This window comes from Sander lucioperca, chromosome 7, assembly GCF_008315115.2.
Source record: "Sander lucioperca isolate FBNREF2018 chromosome 7, SLUC_FBN_1.2, whole genome shotgun sequence".
Taxonomy (NCBI): Eukaryota; Metazoa; Chordata; class Actinopteri; order Perciformes; family Percidae; genus Sander; species Sander lucioperca.
In genome coordinates this window covers 34,437,859-34,458,250 of record NC_050179.1, presented here as the reverse complement: position 1 = coordinate 34,458,250, position 20,392 = coordinate 34,437,859, and the positions used below count along the sequence as shown (strand labels likewise).

The 20,392-nt window shown below is 41.5% G+C and overlaps 1 protein-coding gene across 6 annotated transcripts in view; it reads right to left on the bottom strand.

The window, feature by feature from the left end:
- LOC116036332 (mixed lineage kinase domain-like protein) overlaps nucleotides 1-20,392 on the bottom strand; it is a 48,845-nt gene that overhangs the window by 14,601 nt on the left and 13,852 nt on the right. Inside the window, exons 2-7 of one of the 6 annotated variants that reach the window (XM_036003654.1) lie at nucleotides 14,623-14,668; nucleotides 12,815-13,268; nucleotides 11,033-11,131; nucleotides 8,196-8,376; nucleotides 1,142-1,239; nucleotides 901-1,039 (exon numbers count right to left, since the gene is read on the bottom strand). In XM_036003654.1, the coding sequence (XP_035859547.1) occupies nucleotides 901-1,039; nucleotides 1,142-1,239; nucleotides 8,196-8,376; nucleotides 11,033-11,131; nucleotides 12,815-13,262 (965 nt within the window). In that variant the 5' untranslated portion in view covers nucleotides 13,263-13,268; nucleotides 14,623-14,668. Of the gene's footprint in view, nucleotides 1-900; nucleotides 1,040-1,141; nucleotides 1,240-8,191; nucleotides 8,377-11,032; nucleotides 11,132-12,814; nucleotides 13,269-14,622; nucleotides 14,731-17,983; nucleotides 18,328-19,023; nucleotides 19,165-20,392 lie in introns of those variants that run through there. The other 5 variants (XM_036003655.1, XM_031279855.1, XM_036003657.1 and 2 more) reach the window with 5 other exon arrangements.

The window sequence follows — 20,392 nt, the reverse complement described above, 5'->3', positions numbered from 1 at the left end:
TCTTGTATTGTATTGAATGTGAAACTATATGTTGTCTTGCACACTTATGCTTTTCTTGGCCAGGTCGCAGTTGCAAATGAGAACCTGTTCTCAACGGCCTACCTGGTTAAATAAAGGTTAAATAAAAATAAAAATAAAAGTAAAATTACGAGGCGACCAATGTTAATGCCTGTTCAAGATGGATTAAATTTAAACCGATACCGGTTTTCTTTTCTTTTTTTTAAGATTATGTTTTTGGCATTTTTAGGCCTTTATTTGAATAGGACAGCTTAGACATGAAAGGGGAGAGAGAAGGGGAATGACATGCAGCAAAGGGCCGCAGGTTGGCGTCGGACCCGTGGCCGCTGAGTCGAGGAGTAAACCTCTATATATGGACTCTACCAGTTGAGCTAACCAGGCGCCCCAATACTGAACATTTCTGAACAAGCTCGCTTCATCAATGGTTTTGTTTTGAAGGAGGAAGTTGCTTTAGAAAAAAAGCATGTATTGCTGGACTCGGTCAAGACTAACTAGAATATTTGGCGAGACCAATGGCCAAGTCTAAGACAAGTCTGAGTGCAAATACCAACGAGTCCAAGACAAGTCGGAGACGATAGAAAAGCGCCTTCAAGTCCAGACTACTACAGCCCTGGCTTCTTCCAGCACCACAGGCATGCATGCCCTGGTGTTTTGAAGAATCCTGCTTTGAACAGCGTGTTTAGCATAAGCGCCTCTGCCCATGCTCGTAGATTGCGTGCCGTCTGTGTCGGCCAAAATGTCACACAGGAATATAACCAAAGCTTTAGGTAATCCTGCAAAATTGATTTACTTTTTAAATGTCACCTGCACAAATAAATTTGTTTTTATATTTCCCCTTATTTAAATAAACCAAACATTATTAATGACTGTAGAGGACTGTACCGGTAGAGTCCTCGCGCCGCATCCCGACACATACGAGCTTTCGTGGTCCAGGAAAGTGTGAGTTTTTCATCGTCCAGAACCTGACGGAGATTTCCCAACTCACAGTACTCCATGATGAGGAGGCACTGAGGGTTGGGTCCTACAGGAAGTCACAAGAACACATCACATTACTGTCATTTTAAAAGGTGCAATGCGCCCAATATGCTGATGCACTGTCCTTTACTTTCTACAGTTGACTTACCCTGCTTGTCCACACTGATGCCAAACATTCGCAGGATGTTGGGCGACTCAAACCGCTTCATGGTTTCAACCTCCTTTTTGAAAATCTTCTCCACCTCGCTACATATGGAGACAATGTTTATGTTGACAACAGTAAGTCACATACTCATACATACTTTTGACCATCAGGTTACTAAGCTTATCCAGTCTAGTGTTCTTCTGTTACAAAACTTTGCAAACATTCGTTGTATGTTGTCACCTTCAGATCCCTTCACTCCCTGTATTCCCTCTATTTTGATTAAAATTGTAATTCATCTGCACTTTTTCGTCACATATTTAGTATTGTCTTAGTCCGCAGTACTTTTTGTTGGGAAATTGAACTCTGGACTGCGTAAGATGGCTGGAAAGAACTCTCGCAAAAAAAAAAACTCGCAATACTATTCAGACACAACTGCGGCCTGGTCCTCAAACCGCGATTCTCGAGTGAGCCATCTGTTGCTGCATAGGTCGCCTCGACGCACGCTAACCTTGACATCGCTGCCCTCAAGCTCGAGTTGCTGGCCTCGGTGAGGAAAGGTATTGCTGATATTTTTAAAAAGGAACTCCAGGATACTCTCGGGGATGCTTTGTCTACTATCAAGCTCGACCTTCAAGCGGTGAAGTCACAGCTGGCGAATGATAAAGCTGCCACCGATGCTACCATGTCCAAGCTAAAAGGTACGGTCGGTGAGATGGAGCACGCACTCACTGAGTGCTCCGATGACATCGCCGAGATGAAAACTACTATCAAGTGCCTCACAGCTAATGTAGCCAAGCTGGAAAATAAATGTGAAGACTTGGAGTCCAGATCACGGCGTAACAACATTAGGATAGTGGGAGTACCGGAGGGTCCTGACACCTGTACCACTGCTGCTGTAGCCGCCTTACTGAAGGAAGCGTTCAATCTAGTAAAGGAGCCGCTTTTGGACCGGTCCCACCAGACCCTCCAACCCAACCCAAGTCCGGTGATCGTCCACGAGCCATTGTGTGCAGATTTCATTATTACAGTGACTGTGTTGACATTTTGCGCCGCGCGAGAGAGCTCCAACAGATTGAAGTCAGAGACTTGACCGTCTCATTCTTCCCTGACCACACTGCTAAGATAGTTCGGGCTCGGGCTGCATTCAACGAGGTCAGACGCCAACTTCGTGGTGTTGACGGTGCTCGATATGGTCTGATTCATCCAGCGCGACTTCGCATCACATACAACGGCGTTGAGAAGGACTTTGTTTCTTCGGAGGAAGCCAGCGACTATATCAAAACTTTGATTTCTGGGTGAGCTCCAATAGCTTTTCAGATCTGTGTTCTATTATTCCTTAGAGTTTGTGGATTCACCAGCCTTAATTCTCTACCTGTTCAGTATTAGGTGGTTTTCTGGCTTGCTGCACTAACTAGGTTAGTATCACTATTGTTTGTTTATAGCAGGTAATTTTTTCCCTCAATCTTACCGGATATTGTCAACAAGGCTATACCATATTTTGTATTTTTGTACTTCAGATCTGATCAGCACTACCTCATTTTATGCTCTCTGCATCTATTTGTACAGGACTGATGGCCTACTGTTTTTTGTCAATCTGTATTTTCACGTGCTTTACTGTATTCATGCGCATACTGTTAAATAGTGTTGAGATCGGCCGGAGGTTTTTTCTCTCTTACTTTTGTTTGTTCTGCATGGTCTCCGGGTTGTTCAACGCTATTGTGGACAACTTTTGGTTATTGTGGGAAACACTGCTGTCTCCTTTGTTCTGTGGTTACATGGGGACTTTGGGTGTATTTGTGTTTAGGGGTATGTTGGGGGGAGGGTGTCCCACCTTGGCTCTTTATGACCATTTTCACTTTCATTTTATGTTAATGGTTAATGGCAATATAGATCCCAGCATTGCTGGGTCAGGCACACCTCTCAGATTTATCAGTTGGAATATCAGAGGTATGGGTAATCCTGTTAAGAGATCTAAGATTTTTGCGCACTTGAAACATTTAAACTCTGATTTAGTATCCTTCGTGTTAAAGATCACCGTAGGTTACATTGCCCTTGGGTAGGTCAAGTCTTCCACTCAAACTTTAATTAAAAAGCTAGAGGAGTCGCCATTTTAATTAACAAAAAAGTTCTATCCTTCCCCACCTATAAAGAGAGACTTCGCATTTATAATTTGGAACTAAGGAATGCAAGGCGATCCTTCTTCTCGGACATTATTGCCAAAAACAATAATAACTCACGTGCTTTGTTTGCTACTGTCGATAGGTTAACAAACCCTCCAGTACCAGTAGCATCTGAACTTTTATCCACCAAGGCCTGCAATGATTTTGCCACCTTCTTCAAAGACAAAATTCAGAAAATTAGACAAACAATCAGTGCTTCCATATCGAGTACAGGGTATGTGTTGTCACAGTGTCCAGGCAAAACAGATTCCAATATGACCCAATTTCATATGATTAACCGTAAAAACCTGGAGGACATTATACAACATCTGAAAACCTCCTCCTGCTGCCTTGATATTCTACCAACGGGCCTTTTCAAAAATGTTGCAAATTGTTTGGCTACAGATCTTCTACAGATTGTAAACACGTCTCTTCTCTCAGGTATCTTCCCACAGGCCCTGAAAACTGCAGTCATTAAGCCACTCTTAAAAAAGAACAATCTAGACACGTCACTAATGACCAACTATAGGCCGATATCAAACCTTCCATTTTTAAGTAAAATCATTGAAAAAACGGTTTCTCAACAACTCAACCTTTTCTTGTCACTAAACAACAGTTTTGATGCCTTCCAGTTGGGTTTTCGACTACACCACAGCACTGAGACAGCTCTTGTTAAAGTCTTTAATGACATCCACTTAAACACAGATAGTGGCAAAATTTCAGTCTTGGTATTACTTGATCTCAGTGCTGCATTTGATACGGTCGACCATGACATATTACTAGACCGATTGGAAAACTGGGTTGGCATTTCTGGCGCAGTACTAAAGCGGTTTGAGTCTTATTTAAAGAATAGGGACTACTTTGTGTCTATAGGGAATTATACATCTGAGCATACAAATATGACGTGCGGAGTTCCCCAAGGCTCCGTTCTGGGGCCTCTCCTGTTTAACATCTACATGCTTCCACTGGCTCAGATCATGGAAAACAACAAAATAAGTTACCATAGTTATGCGGATGACACACAAATTTCTAAAACCTTATCGCCAGGGGACTATAGTCCAATACAACAACTGACTAAGTGCATTGAACAAATTAACGACTGGATGTGCCAGAACTTTCTTAAATTAAATGATGAAGAAACTGAGGTGGTTGTTTTTGGAGCAAAAGAGGAACGATTAAAAGTCAGCAGACAGCTTCAAATGATAATGTTAAAAACAACAGACAAAGCCAGAAATCTTGGTGTAGTCATGGACTCAGACCTGAATTTTAACAGCCACATTAAGACAATTACAAAGTCAGCCTATCACCACCTTAAAAATATATCAAGGGTTAAAGGACTTATGTCTCAGCAGGATTTGGAAAAACTTGTCCATGCTTTTATCTTCAGTAGACTTGACTACTGTAACGGTGTCTTTACAGGTCTCCCTAAAAAATCAATCAGACAGCTGCAGCTGATTCAGAACGCTGCTGCTCGAGTCCTCACTAAGACCAAGAAAGTGGATCACATCACTCCAGATCTGAAGTCTCTACATTGGCTTCCAGTGCATCAAAGAATTGATTTCAAAATACTTTTGCTGGTTTATAAATCACTAAACGGTTTAGGGCCAAAATACATTTCTGATCTGCTACTACACTATGAACCACCCAGACCTCTCAGGTGGTCTGGGACAGGTCTACTACACTATGAACCACCCAGACCTCTCAGGTGGTCTGGGACAGGTCTGCTTGTTGTCCCCAGAGTCAGAACTAAACAGGGGGAAGCAGCGTTTAGTTTCTCTGCTCCACATATCTGGAACAAACTCCCAGAAAACTGCAGGTCTGCTGCAACTCTCAGTTCTTTTAAATCAAGGCTGAAGACCTTTCTATTTGATGTTGCCTTTCTTTAAATAACTGTTCATTTCTTATACTGAAGTTGCATTGTTGAAACTGTATGACAATCTATAAAAGCATATAAAGAGAAATTCCTATTTTATCTGCTTTTATATATTTAACTGTTTTAACTGCTCTTCAATGTTTAATTTCTTATACTGCACTGTAACTTTTATTCTCGTATTTTATCTGTTTTTAATTTTTTTAATCTGTTTTCATGTAAAGCACTTTGAATTGCCCTGTTGCTGAAATGTGCTATACAAATAAAGCTGCCATGCCTTGCCTTTTATTCAAAGGAATCACCCGTAATGGAATTGAACATAAAGTATCGCTGTATGCGGATGATTTCTTATTGTATATAACTGATCCTATACTTTCTATCCCTGCTGTTTTAAGTATTCTGGAGAATTTCAGCTCCTTTTCAGGTTATACATTACATTTGGGGAAAAGTGAGTGTTTTCCCATTAATACTGCAGCATGTCATATGCAACAGTCAGATTTGCCTTTTCAATTTAGTCTATCAGGGTTTAATACCTAGGTATTAACGTGACTCGTTCTTTATCTAGCCTTGCATCTGTTAACTTCACTCCCCTTATCTGAAAGATTACATCCAATATTCAACGATGGGGTAACCTCCCCCTTTCATTAATCAGCAAGATCAATGTTGTTAAAATGAATATTTTACCAAAATTTCTATTTTTATTCCAGTCAATTCCTCTTTTTTTGCCAAAACATTTTTTTGCCTCACTTGATAAGATAATTTGTTATTTCTTTGGGGTGGGAAATCACCTAGGATTCGTAAAACTTTACTGCAGAGATGCAGACTTAGTGAAGGACATGCATTACCTAATTTTTTTACTTAACATTGGGCGGCTCACATCCATAAACTATGCTACTGGTTAAAATCCCCTGGATCCTCTTGGTGTAAATTGGAACTATCATCCTGTAGGGGATCTTCTATATCTGCTCTACTTTATTCCTCTTTACATACAAAACCTTCTCTATATACTGATAATCAAGTAGTTCTTAACTAGGGTTGGGTACCGAAACGCGGTGCCAATAGGGCACCGGTTCCGACCTAAACGGTAGTAACGAGACTGAATAAGAACGAAAATTTCGGTGCCTTATTTCGGTGCCTGACTTTACACTACACTCAACAGCAGGTAACGTTAGCCTACCTTTAGCTAGCAGCTGGATTAAACAGGGTTAAAATGCTAACAGCTAATGTTAAACAGTGTAAAGTGGGGCTGTACTTCAACACCGGGACGCAACAGTCTGCTCTGCAGCGCAGCAGATGCCGACGTCGGAAAAACACAGGTGCAGAGCTGCGTTCACTGAAACTGGTAACCTACAGCCTCACGGTGCATTCAAAGTTATTGTAAAATACCCTTTTCCCATCTGGTGGTTGTTTTTGTCATTCAACAGCAATTTACTGGTGAAATAAGTTATTTTTATTATAAGTTATAGTTATTACATTACTATTAAATCATTTAATTTTGACCATATGGCCGTAGTAATAAACAAGTTGTTCTTAAATGTCGCCGACTGTTGTTTAGTACCCTTCTTTTTTTTCAACTTTCTTAAAAAGTATCGGTTCAGGCACCGTTAGGCACCGGCACCGTTTTAAAAGTACCGCTTTAGCACCGGTATCAGAAAAAAACCAAACGATACCCAACCCTATTCTTAACACACTCAAAATCTGGTATCAAGTTAGACGACACTTTAAACTTGTAGCTGCATCTTCCTTGGGTCCTATGAATAACAACCATTTATTTCCTCCATCACTTTCGGACTCGACATTTTAACCGTGGTATGACAAGGGTATTACACAATTCAGAGATTTATACGTAGATGGTGTCTTTGATAGTTTTGCCAATTTGTCATTTCGTTATGAACTCCCTGTTACTCATCTGTTTCACTATTTTCAAACTCGCAATTTTGTGGCTAAGTGTTTCCCTAATTTCCCCTCTTTACCTCCAGAGCAGCGGTGGGAAACCTTGCTTTCATTTGTCCCTCATCACAGAGGTATCATGTCAAAGCTGTATGACATTATCTTAGCTTTTAGCGACCACTCAAATGCAGAACTTAAGTGTACGTGGGAAAGGGAACTGGGAATGCAAATACACGAGGAGTCCTGGGAACAGGCCATAGAGAGGATACAATCTACCACCCCTTGTGCTCGTCTTGGACTTATTCAATTTAAGGTCTTATACAGGGTACATTTCTCTAAGTTTAGACTATCTGAAATGTATCCGGAAGTGGAAGCCAAATGTGATAAATGCCGTGGCTCTCCTTGTCACCACGTTTTTTCTTTGTCCAGATTTGAAAGGTTTCTGGGTGGGTTATTTTACTATCATGTCCTCGGTTCTTGGGGTAAATCTCCAACCTTGCCCTCTGATTTCTATATTTGGGATTCCTGACCCCTCACTTGCACTTAACCCTACACAAAAGGACATTATAGCTTTCACATCCTTACTAGCAAGACGCTCCTTATTGTTATATTGGAAGTCTGCTAAATATCCTTCTATCTCCCAGTGGCTCAAAGACGTCATGTATTTCTTTAAACTTGAGAAAATTAAATACACGTTGAAAGGATGTACAGTCAAATTTTTTCATAAATGGCAACCCTTTATTTCCTATTTCACTAATTTAGAGGTACTACCCAATTGAATGTGTGCCTGTTATTGTTGTACCTTTTGTTACCTTTTGCATAAATAACCAGTAATATGTGTGTTGGGCGTGGTTAGCTGAGTGGGGGCGTGGGTGGGGGGTTGTTCATTATTTATTACACGGTACTCTGTGATTTAATTTAATTATTTTCTCCTACATTCTTATCAGTGTTTTTTTCTGTTTGTTTTTTTATTTTCGTTTTTATGTGTGTATATGTGTCCGTGTACATATGCATATATGTTAAAAAAAAAAAAATGGAATGGACTGGAAGTATTGTATTGTATTTTTCCAATAAAAAAAAAAAAAGTGACTATTGTTTTTGTATTTTAATTCAGTATTGTCTGAAATGTGATACAGACCTTATGCTGGTGTTCAGAGTCTCAATGTATCTCTTGATGGCCACCGGGAAGTTGCGGTACGTTCCTTTGTACACCTCTGATGTTTCTGTTTTTATGAAGGCCACTTTGGGAAAATCAGTGTAGGTCAGCTCGTCTGGTTTGATCATTCGGATGGCTTCCTCAGTAATGCTTGGCTTTTTCACTGTGAAAACACATGGTCACAAGTTATTTTAGGTGTGATTATATCCAGTGCTTTCCAATAACAGCCATGTGACATGTCAGCGTCTTTTTAATATTTCTTTCTTTGGCCACGTGGTTGCAGCGGAACAGGCTGTTCTCAACATTTGTACATATAGCTAAGGAAAGTAACTGAGGAGGCCGGGGTGGATGGGTGAGTCCTAAAACTCAGGGCTTTCAAGCCGAGGAGGGAGTTCGTGTCCCGGAAGAAGTTAAGACGAAAACACAAGACTTTCAAAACCAGGAAACGGGTGTTTGTGTCTCGGGAGTTTTACTGAAGAGGGCCAGTGTTGTTGTTTTTTCTTTGGGCATTTCCGCCTTTAATGGATAGGTCAGCTCATATATGAAAGGAGAGAGAGAGGGGCAAGACATGCAGGAAAGCGCCACAGGTCAAACTCGAACCCTGGACCTTCTGCGTCGAGGAATAAACCTCTATACATGTGCGCCTGCTCTAACAACTGAGCAATTGACAACCTGAGCAAACCACAATCTTAACTAGTGGTTATTGGTGGCTAAACTCAACTGTAACGGGCGCTTAAACGACTGTATCCTCGCAGTGCCCTGTACCCGGCTCACAGTCACCTTTTCTCAGCTAAATTGGAACATAAACACCTAATTTGTCATTGTGACCAGTCATAACGTTACCAGCCGGCGGTCACTGTAATTTTGTTGGCTATCATAGGAATTGTTGTGCATAAGTTTTCGTCGTGTAACGGACTGTGTTAATTCTCCAGGTTAATGTCTTCATGTTAATGTTAAAATGTTAAGAGTATCACGGTTTATATACAGTAGTTGGGGCAAGATTACAGATGTTGAGTTAAACACTGAGATTTCCGCCTGTCAGTGAAGTAAACGTGAGTTAGATGCTGTGAACCCTGTCTACATGTCATCTTCCTATGAGAGTGAGCCGCGGGAGATTGTACACCTGTAGTTGGCTGAGAGCTAAGGGGGGGTGGCTGTTGTTATGTCCTAGAGCAGTGGTTCCCAACCTGGGGTCCGGGGACCCCTAAGGGGGGCGGCAGAGATCACAGGGGGGGCGCAAGTCTTTATCTGGTTTGAGGTTGAGGTAAAAAAAGAAATATTTGCACATGTTAAACAAATTATGATAATACACTAGAATATATAATGTATACAAAAGTCTGTATAAAAACTATATATTTTTGTTCTTGCATTAAATTGTAGGCAGGATACTTAGTAGGCCAAACCTCCGGGACCTCTTAACCTGGAACCCTGCTGTCATCAGGTCAGCTGCTAGCTGCTAGCTGCTAGCTGCTAGCTGCTATCATCCCGCCACGGCATCACTATTTTATGAATGAAACATGGCGGAGAAACGTAAAAGTGCTGATAACTCCTCTGTATCAAAAAAGAAAGTAAGGCTCTATCTCGAGAGTTACCTCAACTTCGGTTTCGGAGGGGGGGCTCAGCTTTTCTTAGACATAAGTAGGGGGGGCGCCAAGGAAAAAAGGTTGGGAACCACTGACATAGAGGAAGTGAAGGGGGGTGGGGAGAGAAGCTAGCGGGGCGTGCGAGTAATGTGAGGTAACGTGTATTTCACTGAGGTGTTTCTTTGTTTGGCGTTGGTTACGGCCCACAGTAACCTGTATTCAAGTCAGTAATAAACCGACAGTAAACTGGCTATAACGTCTCACCGGCTGCTTATTGAGGGACGTTACAGTACGATATCATACGAAAGCGTTCATGAGAATACGTCGAAGCGTCCAAAGAAACAGTCTCAATCAATAAAAGCTTTATTGGGTTTTATATTAAATAATTTACAATTCCAAAAACAACAGAAGATGATTATAAAGACACAAAGTATGAAAAACTACATCTTACTAATTAAAAAGGTTAGATTGAAATATCCGAGCATGCTCAGAAAGAAAGAATGCTTACATTATGAAAGGTCTAACCCTGTGCAGATTACGCTCGAAGTGTTTTTATTTTAAATGTCCTGAGACAGTATTTGCATAATGCACATTTACTGTCAGTCTCAGCCACTCGTCTAACGCAGAACTGAAATAAGAAGCTGAATCCTTCAGCTGCACTCAGTTACTGCTGAGTGCAGACTGGAAGTGGAGTGTTTTCGATCCCTACATTAAAGTTTCATGTTATCTCCTCATCTTGTTCTGTCTCAGATAATGTGAGAGTCAAACATTGTTTCTGAGACAAAGGCTACATCTACACTACTACGTTTGAGCCAAAAGACGATCTCCGTGCACACAGGAGTTTTAGCTCCAGTAGCAGAACTAATCTCCGTCCATATTGACACATCTGACAATGCATCACAAGACCTTTCACATACACTGGGCACGTGCGTGCCGGCGTAAAGACGAAGCAGACTGTATACTCTGCCCCGGGTGGTGGTAGTTGCTTTAAGTTGCAGAAGAAACTACAGAGGAAGAGCAGCAATGGTGAAAAATAAACGAGAGATTTCTTCTTCTTTGTTTGGTCAAACGACGAGGTAAAACGGTTAGTGAAAGTTAACACGTGACTACAAGGCGACAAAGGCGGCAGAAAACAGATATACAGTATAGAGTAGTCATCTTAGACATCTGACTGGACACATTCAAGCTTTGTGACAGGAGATTACAATCTATACTGAAGTGTTTTGTTGTACTCACAGATCTCCACGACCTTTTCCACGTTGACTCCGATGGATTCAACTTTTTTCTTCAAGGCTTCTAGTTCCTCAAGCATCTCCTTGTGATGCTCCCTGAGCACTGAGGAACAAACAAGTACAGATAAAACAGAAATATTCTACACGGGGATGCCAGTTTATTGCTCGCTTGCTTATGATTGCTTTAGTTTTGATCTGAATATATCTGACTTGGCTCTTTGTAATACGACAGTGACTAAAAACCTAACAAACACGCACACCTCACGTAAGCCAAGGTCGATCACAATGTAACGGATACAGTGCTACGTTATCATTGCAGAATCAACCCTCACACAGCCGACTGTGCTCTACTGTCTTGAGTTGTCTAATGATGTGAACCAGGGGCGGAGCAGGGGGTTGACTTCTGGGGCTCCAGCCCCAACTGGTTTCTCAAAGGCCCTGAAACTTTTAACTTTTTAAAATAACTTCAACTTTGTGTAATTTCCCCTCATTCTCTCTGACTGGACCGGCAAATCAATGGAGGAAAAGTTCTGTTACTGGGGAAATATTGCCATTCATTGTGTGAACACTACTAAAGATAGAGTTCAACTTTAGTGATGCTGTTTACACCGAATCCCTACCCTACCTATGTTTTGTAACGTAAAAACAGACACATCAGACACATGTGGCACCTTTTTAGGTGACAGAAGTAAAAAATAGTCATGTTCAACATTTGTTGTGTTCTGGTTTCAGAATGATGAAGACAGTTGGAGAACAGTTAAATCCAAAATAAGATGTAGGTTCTACAGGATGATTCTTTTCCTCTGCAATTACCATTAATTTTGTGCAGATTTCTAAGCATTTTATTATCAAACGCCTTAAAAAATAGTACATAAAGCTGCTGTAAATGGAGCATGCCCCCGGACCCTCACTTAGGTTTAGACTAAGCCCCAAATGTTTACATCTGACTGCTCCCCTGAACGCTTGCAAGTCATAAACGAGTGTTTAAAAAGGTACAAGAGTTCTAGAAAAAGGTCCTGCAGTGAATAAGGGACTTAAGGCCGTTACACACCAACCAGACGGCCGACCCTTGGCAGAAAAGCCAGTTGGACTGATCAGTCTCCCCAAGTTGGTCAAAAAAGTTCCTCAGTACACACCAAAGCAACGAGACGTAATGCGTCTCCATAACAGCAGGCGGCGCTAATCTGTATTGTCGCCCAAAAAATGAAAACCGGCAACTGATTGGACGAACGCGTCACATGGATCTGGCTGCTGCTTCCGGATTTTGGATTTTTCGAACGGCCATTACTGGCAACTCATTCAGAATACGATCTCATATTGTACTAAAATAGTTCACCGAAACGTGTTTCTGAAAACATTTTAAGTGAGAAATAGGCCGTGCAGTTGCTGAATCTGTCTTCATTTCAGATCAACAAAGGTCAGTTTAAAAGATTTTTGTCAGATTTTGAGAGGCTCTAGTCACGCTCATCCCGCTTGCCATTTCCGGGTGAGTCCTGACTGCCCTGTCTCCGACTGTGCATGTCAGGTCGGCGAAAATGAAGGCTGATAGCTCCTCTAACAGACGACGGCACGGAACACACCGAACAGACTCGAGTCACTGACCTCGCCAGGCTGTCCGACGGCCGATTATCGGCCCGGTGTGCTTTTAAGCCATACCACGTTTTTAAATTTCTAATCTAGACATAAAACGTTTAAAGATTAAAACAAGATCAAACTTAAGCTCATGGGGTTCCTATCTTTACGTAACACATTCTACAAAGTCAGAGTCAACATCAGTTTCTCTCACATTTCTCCAGCTCGGTGTTGTCCTGCTTCCTGTCCATCTCGTCTTCTTTGTCTCTGGACGTCTGGTCAAACACCTTTAACAGTATTTCCTTCTGCTCCACGGCCAGATTTAAAGAAAGGACCTGGAAGGCATCATTGAGGCGATCGTTCAAACTCTGGAACTCGTCTTGGTGGTTACCGGACTTCAGGACGCGCTTCATCCAGTTGGACTTAGTGAATTTCTCGATGAGATCCTTTGCTGAGGCCAGAGTAGTGGAGAGTTCCCGGAGGGTTCTTTCTACCTCGGCAGAGGATTGTCCCTTTTTCTGCGTTTTGATGGACTCCACCACATGCTGCAGGGCTTTGACCCGTTCACGAACACGGTGGCACTGCTTCTTATTGGCCTGCACTTTCTCAACCAGGTCGTAGATTATTGAGGCGACGAACAGGATGGGGTCTATGTTATCCATGACCAGCTGGAGAGAATGAAAATGCATTAAATCAGAGCTGAATGGAAAATAATTCAAGTTTAGGTGAGCCTTCGTTAATGGTAAGTAAACTGAACCAAAATAAATTGAAAGGGCCTGACTTAACTAGAGCAGTGGTGGAAGAATGATCTTTTCCTAGCCCTAACTAAGTGGTTTTACCCTGCACATTGAAAAATGACGCCTGCAGGTCCTGACCAAGCATCAGTATTTGATGAGTTGGGAGTGATAATGTGTTGCCGGTGTTAGGGTTGGGCGATATCCCTTAAATTGGCAGTTGACGATGTTTACAGTAAAACATCGCGATGGACGATGAACGTCGTCGCTGCAAGAGAGGCTAAAGATTCTTAAAAAACACAGTTTCAGATTAGTGAAAGCTTTATTTATTTATATATCTATTTGTGAAAATGCAATAAAGGAAGAATTCACTTATTCTAATGTGTCTGATGTGGTCTACATATGAAATAAAAACTTAAATCCCCCTTTATTGCACTTTCACAAATCTGAAACTGTTTTTTAAGAATCTTTAGCCTCTCTAGGATAATTTGGTCCAGATTTGACAAGTCTAGGTGTAGGGGTTTTGGATCTGGACCTGGAAAAAAACTGTGAAAGCTAACTTCAGCTTTAAGTTTCCCTTAATTTCCCCTTAAGCAGCGTTTAGTTTTTACGCTCCATATATTTGGAACAAACTTCCAGAAAGCTGCAGGTCAGCCGCGACTCTCAGCCCCTTTAAATTAAGGCTAAAGACCTTTCTTTTTGATGTTGCCTATTCTTAATTTTTAAATTGAACTGTTAATTTTATTCTTGTATTTTATTTCGTATTAATTTTATACTGAACTGTGAATTTTATTCTTGTATTTTATCTTGTATTATATTTGTATTCGTCAATATTTCACTTTATTTTTTATTTCCTATCTTGCTCTTTGCTTTTTAATGTTTTACGTAAAGCACTTTGAGTTGCCCTGTGCTGAAATGTGCCATATAAATAAAGTTGCCTTGCCTTAACAGAATCGGAAGCTGAGAAACGGAAGCCAACTTCAGCCTCGTCAGTTCACCCAGTAGCGACGGATCGAACCCTATTGGTCTCTTTCTCTCAAACCGTCTCTCTTTTAGCAAAACAACAAACCAACACGACAATAAATTTGGTTTTGCCAATGTGCCAACTGTACTCTGCTCTAAATTGAAGTGCTACTGCAGAGAAATGACTTCTTGCTGTTCTCCTGATCTATACACAATGAATCTGCAGCACACTGAGCTGCTCACAGAGCCAACAACAAGTGGACATAATGGGCTGTCAGCAGAGGAGTTTACTGTTGATATGACCCAAAACAAAAAGATTATTTACCTGTAAGTGGATGTCGACAAAAGCTTTCAGTCTCAGGTATGTGCTGCTGCGTGTGTGCTCTGGTGAAAATTAAACTGTAGCTCTCAGCTCCTTCCTCTGCTGCTTCCTGCTTCCTCTTGCTACTTCCTGTTTCTATCTATCAGCTGCAGTTCCTCCCTCTGAGCGTCATTCATGCCCCTGTGCTTCGACACACCCAGGATGTATTGATCTTATCCTTGAAACAGAACTATAACTCACTGCAGGAGGATGGGAAGCAGAGCAGATGAGATCTGGAGGCTTGTTGTATTGACGATCTGTGAGGCTGGCTGGTATAATTTAATATCCTTGGTCTGCAGCCAACTTATTTATCACTTACATTTCACAGTCTTGCATTGCTAGACCTAGTTCCACTGCGCTGTGCAGTAAGGTCTGGCTACACCACATATGCATTCTGGGATAGGAGAAAAAAAAACGCTCTGGGTTGTTTGCATTTCTTTAAACCAATCACCAGAGGTGGAAAGTAACGAAATACATTTACTCAAGTTACTGTATTGCGTAGTTTTGTTGTGTATTTTGTATTTTTCAAGTAGTTTTTAAAATCGTTAATTTAAAATGTACTTGATTACGTTTTTAGTGAAGTATTGTATTTCGCTACATTACAAATCCCATCCGTAACTGAGTAACTTCGACTAACAAAAACCAAAAGGAAGAAAAAAAATCTTGCCCGGAACCACTACAGTGATGAATGATCAGCATCTAGGCTGCCTACCAGGCGCCAAGTCTCTCTGTAGGAGACGGAGAACGAGATGGAGGAGGATCAGGCGAGCGACGACGGTTCAGAGACTGTTTCAGTAGAAATGCTAGCTGAAACATTGAATTCTGCTGCTCAAAACGACGAAAATCCTTGGCCACATTTGAAAAACTGTTCATTTAAATTCAAGAGGGCCAATAGTATCATCATGCAATGCCAGATGTACCTGCCACAGAGATGGGGACTCAAGTCTGAGACTCGGAATCGAGTCGCACAAACAGCTGACTTCAGACCTGACTTGGACTCGACCCAAAAGACTTCAGACTTGACTTGCGACTCGATCCAAAAGACTTCAGACTCGAGCTTCGAGACTCGTCAACATGTTTTCGTGCAATTATTGCTTTTTAAATCTAAATTCATTCATGTATTTCTATTTTCTTTTATTGGCGCATATATGTCGGGGAAACGTATGACAAGCTGCATGTCCCCTGCCCTTTGCCATAATGTGCAAGTAATGCATGCACTATGCCATATGTGCTCGAACTCACATCAAAAACAGACATCCATGGCGCACAGGAGGCGGAAAGCACGGATCCATCTCTCCAGGAACAAACGCTGTGTCGGGTGGACAAACTCATGTGATGTGTAATTGATCCCGTGGATGATTTGCAGGCTATTAAGTGAACAAGGTGTACCCGGTCCACCAAACACTGGGCCGTCTTGACGGTCTTAATTCTGCACATATTTCTGTTGCTGTAGTCCTATTTACTATTTCATTATTTCATCCGTGCGCACTGTCACCTGCCGTGGAGACGCTGGCCTCACTAACCTCTCCTCCTCTGAGTCGGATCCCCCTCGCGCTGGACTCAGTTTCACTGAACCTACTAACACTTAGAAAATAAATGGCATTACATCACTGAGTTCAAACTGCTTATTGTGCGTAATTTGGACTGACACTGAGATGCATGTTGTTCTGTAACTGGTGTGGCGCTGCCACTATTCTCTTGATTTCCACTTCGACATTAGACTTTTTCTAGTGGAAGAGACGTTACATCTAGCATATATCACCACAGGTAACAAGCTAACCATCGCAAAGTGTTGTGCTAATGCTGGGAACAGGCACATTGTATCTTTATAGTTGTATCCATATGATGTGACAGACTTAGGTTAATATTTCACCAGGTCTGAGGGCTAGAGGGATGTGTTAAGTAGACCCCATAAAGTTATCCTACAACTGATGTTGATACTGTACTGTCTGGATGGTAGCTACAGGACATGCTTTGAATTCATAAGATTTAACAATACAGTGTTAGGGACAGATCAGATGGCTTGAGACTTGACTTGGACTCGTGGCAAAAGACTTGAGACTTGACTTGAACTTGCCCCTCAAAGACTTGACTCAACTCTGACTTCCAAAACATGACTTGTGAACATCTCTGGCCTACCAAAGGTGACTGAACTGGCAGCATTTAATAACTCCACATCTAATCTGCGGGAGCATCTCTGGGTAAGTATTTGTGCATTGGTACTTCAAAGTTTTCATGACTAATAGCAAATTGCCAATTAGCAAAACATGTTTTGTGGCATTGCTAATTTTTGTCTAGCACTAGCAACCCGTAGGACAACGTATGTAGGACACTGGTTAAATCCCCCCGCCTCGTTTTACAGGTTTTTTTTAATGTAACTAAGTAACTTTTACTTAAAGTACATTTTAAATGGGGCGGTCTCTAGCTCACCCAGTAAGCGTGTGCGCCCCATGTAGGCTGAGTCCTGCCAAGGCACAGGTTCGAATCCGACCTGCTGCCCTTTGCTGCGTGTCATCCTCCATCTCTCTCCTCCTTTCCTGTCTATCCACTGTCACTGTCTAATAAAGGGAAAAGACCCCCCTCCCCCCCCAAAAAAGTACATTTTAAATTAACTACTTATTACTTGAGTAATTTTTCAGATAGGTAATTTCACTTGTACTTGAGTAATATTTCATCAAAGTATTGGTACTTTTACTTGAGTACAATATTTTAGTACTTTTTCCACCTCTGCTTAACATGATATAGTGTCTGGCTTTTGTCTGATATTTAGTGTCGGTAAAATGGCTTTTCATTGAGTCTCCTCTTAGCGAAATGCTCTGAGTGAATTTAAGCTGGGCTTTTATTGTCAAGGGTTGATACAGAAGAGCCTATGGTTTTTTCTCTCAACCTTTTTATTAACATGACAGTCGCGATGTTCCCGTCAGCTATCCGCTCATGCTCCAGGAAAGTGAAAAATAGTTTGCTTGGTATATCCAGCAATCACGTTACATTGGAAGCAGCAAAAAGTATGCCGCAGTCAAAGCCGGTAAAGGGTTACCCCCCCCTGCTGTACAGAGCGTGTCAACAGCCTGCTGCGTGATGCGTCTGCAGGTTTTTTTTGTTTGTTCGGCCGTTTAGTTTTATTCACAGGTTTTTAATATCCAACATCCAATGCTGTCCAAACTGCTCTGAAATCCAAAACCCCAAGTTCATTGGGTACCCAGGAAACCAAGCGAAGTAGATTGGATGAGCGGTTCATGAGATATTTCAAAGACACACAAACACACACACATATACGGAGGCTTCCCGATTTATTAGATAGATGATCTAAGAGTCACAGTAAAGTGGAAAAAAGTATGGCTTTTAGTGTACATTTTAGTGTGGATTATACAGAAGTTTTCATCAAGTTACAGCCTGACTATGACTTAACAATAGTGCATTAACTTATGCATATGCTGATAATTGTGAGACAGATATTTTTTTGAGCACAGTGTCAGGTAGTGCACCTGAATCTCATTGTATGCATCATGCAATTACAATAAAGGAATCTTATCTTATGTTATCTTATTTCTTCTCCTGAGGATGTCCCTGACCAGAAATCCTGAGTACTGCTGACGGAGAGGCCGAGGGATGAAGCCTTTTATCACTCCTCTATCTTTCCCAACGCAGTTTGCAGTTTATCCACCAGCTCTGTAGAAGAGAAAGAAAACCACGGTATTAGTTTTATTATTATTATATATTTTTGTTTTAGTTGCAAAGTCAATTTTTTTTCACAATTTCCTACAGTATTAAAATAATGTTAAGTAAGTAAGAATCCACCGTTTTTTTCAACCTGACTGATGGGAACACCAATCTTTGACATCGGTCCAGTATTAAGAGAGATCGCTGCAGTCGGCAGCGGAGAAACAAGCTACAATGTAAGTTAACAGGACAATTGTCCAGCTTGTATTTACCTTCACTAAAGTGCTGTTTTGTCACTGACAGACTCAGGTTAATATTCTAAGTGTCTGACAACATTATGGAAAGGATTTCTAAGGCGGTCGACCTTTCTGTTTAAGAGTAAGATCCTTTTTTTAAACAAAAACATCCGCGAAATGTCATTTTAGCATCGTAAAATACAGAGATTACGCAACTTATTATACAATATATTTAGTATGGGGTCTCTGATCCGTCTCTCTCAGTTAAGAGGTCCCTGAAAACCCTGATCTACAGATTTTTAGGCATTATAAAACGGCTTAAAAACAGTGTATATAGCAGCCGTAAATGGAGCAAACCCCCGCACACCCCCCCTAGATTTGGGCTGAGCCCTGAATGTTTAAAATGTCTGGCTCTGCCCCTGGTCTAAAGGTAACAGTGTATATGGTGATGGCAGGGATCGTAAGTTACCTCCAGCGGATGGTCTCTGGAAGTGATCATGGGCCCGACAGGCGTTGATCAGATTTCCCAGCGGTTTAGGACAGTCGTCAGGGAGCGGCTGCCGGTATTTCTGTTTGCACACTTTCTCAATGAAGTCCTTATTTGACCAACCTGGGAGAAACGTAAGACCACATTATAGGCAGCTGCATATATATATAAAAAAAAACAACCAAAAAAACCCCACATAACCCTAAAAAAATTCTAAAAGGTTTCTCAGCTGGTTTTTGTAGTATTAGGTGTCCTTAATAACATACTAAAAGTTTACCAACGTTTGACCACTAGAAAGGTGTACTTTTCTAGATGGCGTCCAAGATGGGCAGGACACCCTTAAAAAATCCTAAATCCTTCAATATTTGACCTAGCCAAGTAATCTTTGTGTCTAACCCCATGTTGTCTGGGTCTATGAAGCCATTGGACTTGTCTAATTTGCACTGACATGATTACATACTTATGGAATACATGATTTGAGATTACTATAAGGTTGTTTGGGGTGAACCAGAGATGTAAACGGTTTAGCCTATGTCATGTAACTCCTACTCAGTATGTGTTTTTGAACAGACTTGACATTAAATGTAAAAGTTATTTAACCAGGACTGGGCAGGCCTTTACTCTGACCTTGTCATCGAGCAGACATTGATGTGACCCTTGAAAAGCAGTGGAGGCTTGACCCATGGAAGTGGAATGACAGAAGAAATGCGAGCATTGTAGACCATGTCTACACCCATCACATCTGAGTACAACAACGCCATGCAGGAATTCAATGACCTCACCTACACGACCAGCACCAAGAATCCTCAGAAGCAAGGATGAAAAGAGATCACTCTGATCTAGAAAAGATCAAGGAAAAGCTTAGCATTTGCACACCATTCTCTCCAGACCCATCTCTGAGAAACATTCTAACTGGTGTTGTTGCCAAAGAGGAGGTGAATGTGCATGAGTTTGAGACTGTTGGCAATGAGATCATTGAAAAGATGATTGGAAAACCCGTTTTGGAATACCCTTCAAAACGCAAAGACCGGGCAAAAACCCTTGCACATGACTCCACCATCAAAGTTGCCCAAGATCGAACCATTGATCCTGCTTTGTTGTTCTAACGGTTCCTGATCATGTCGAAAACTGGACAATTTTCACTGGAAGATGTAATGAGCTATGAAGGAAATCTTCTGTAAAGCCAACAAGCCCCAACTAGCACAGGCAGTCACTGAGTTCTTAAACAAGAAATCTAGCAAATCTGTCCTGGATTCCATCCCACCAACTGAGCATTATGTTCTCAGCAACAGTCGTTTTTGATGGTTATAGCCAGTGGTGGAATGTAACGAAGTACAAATACTTTGTACTT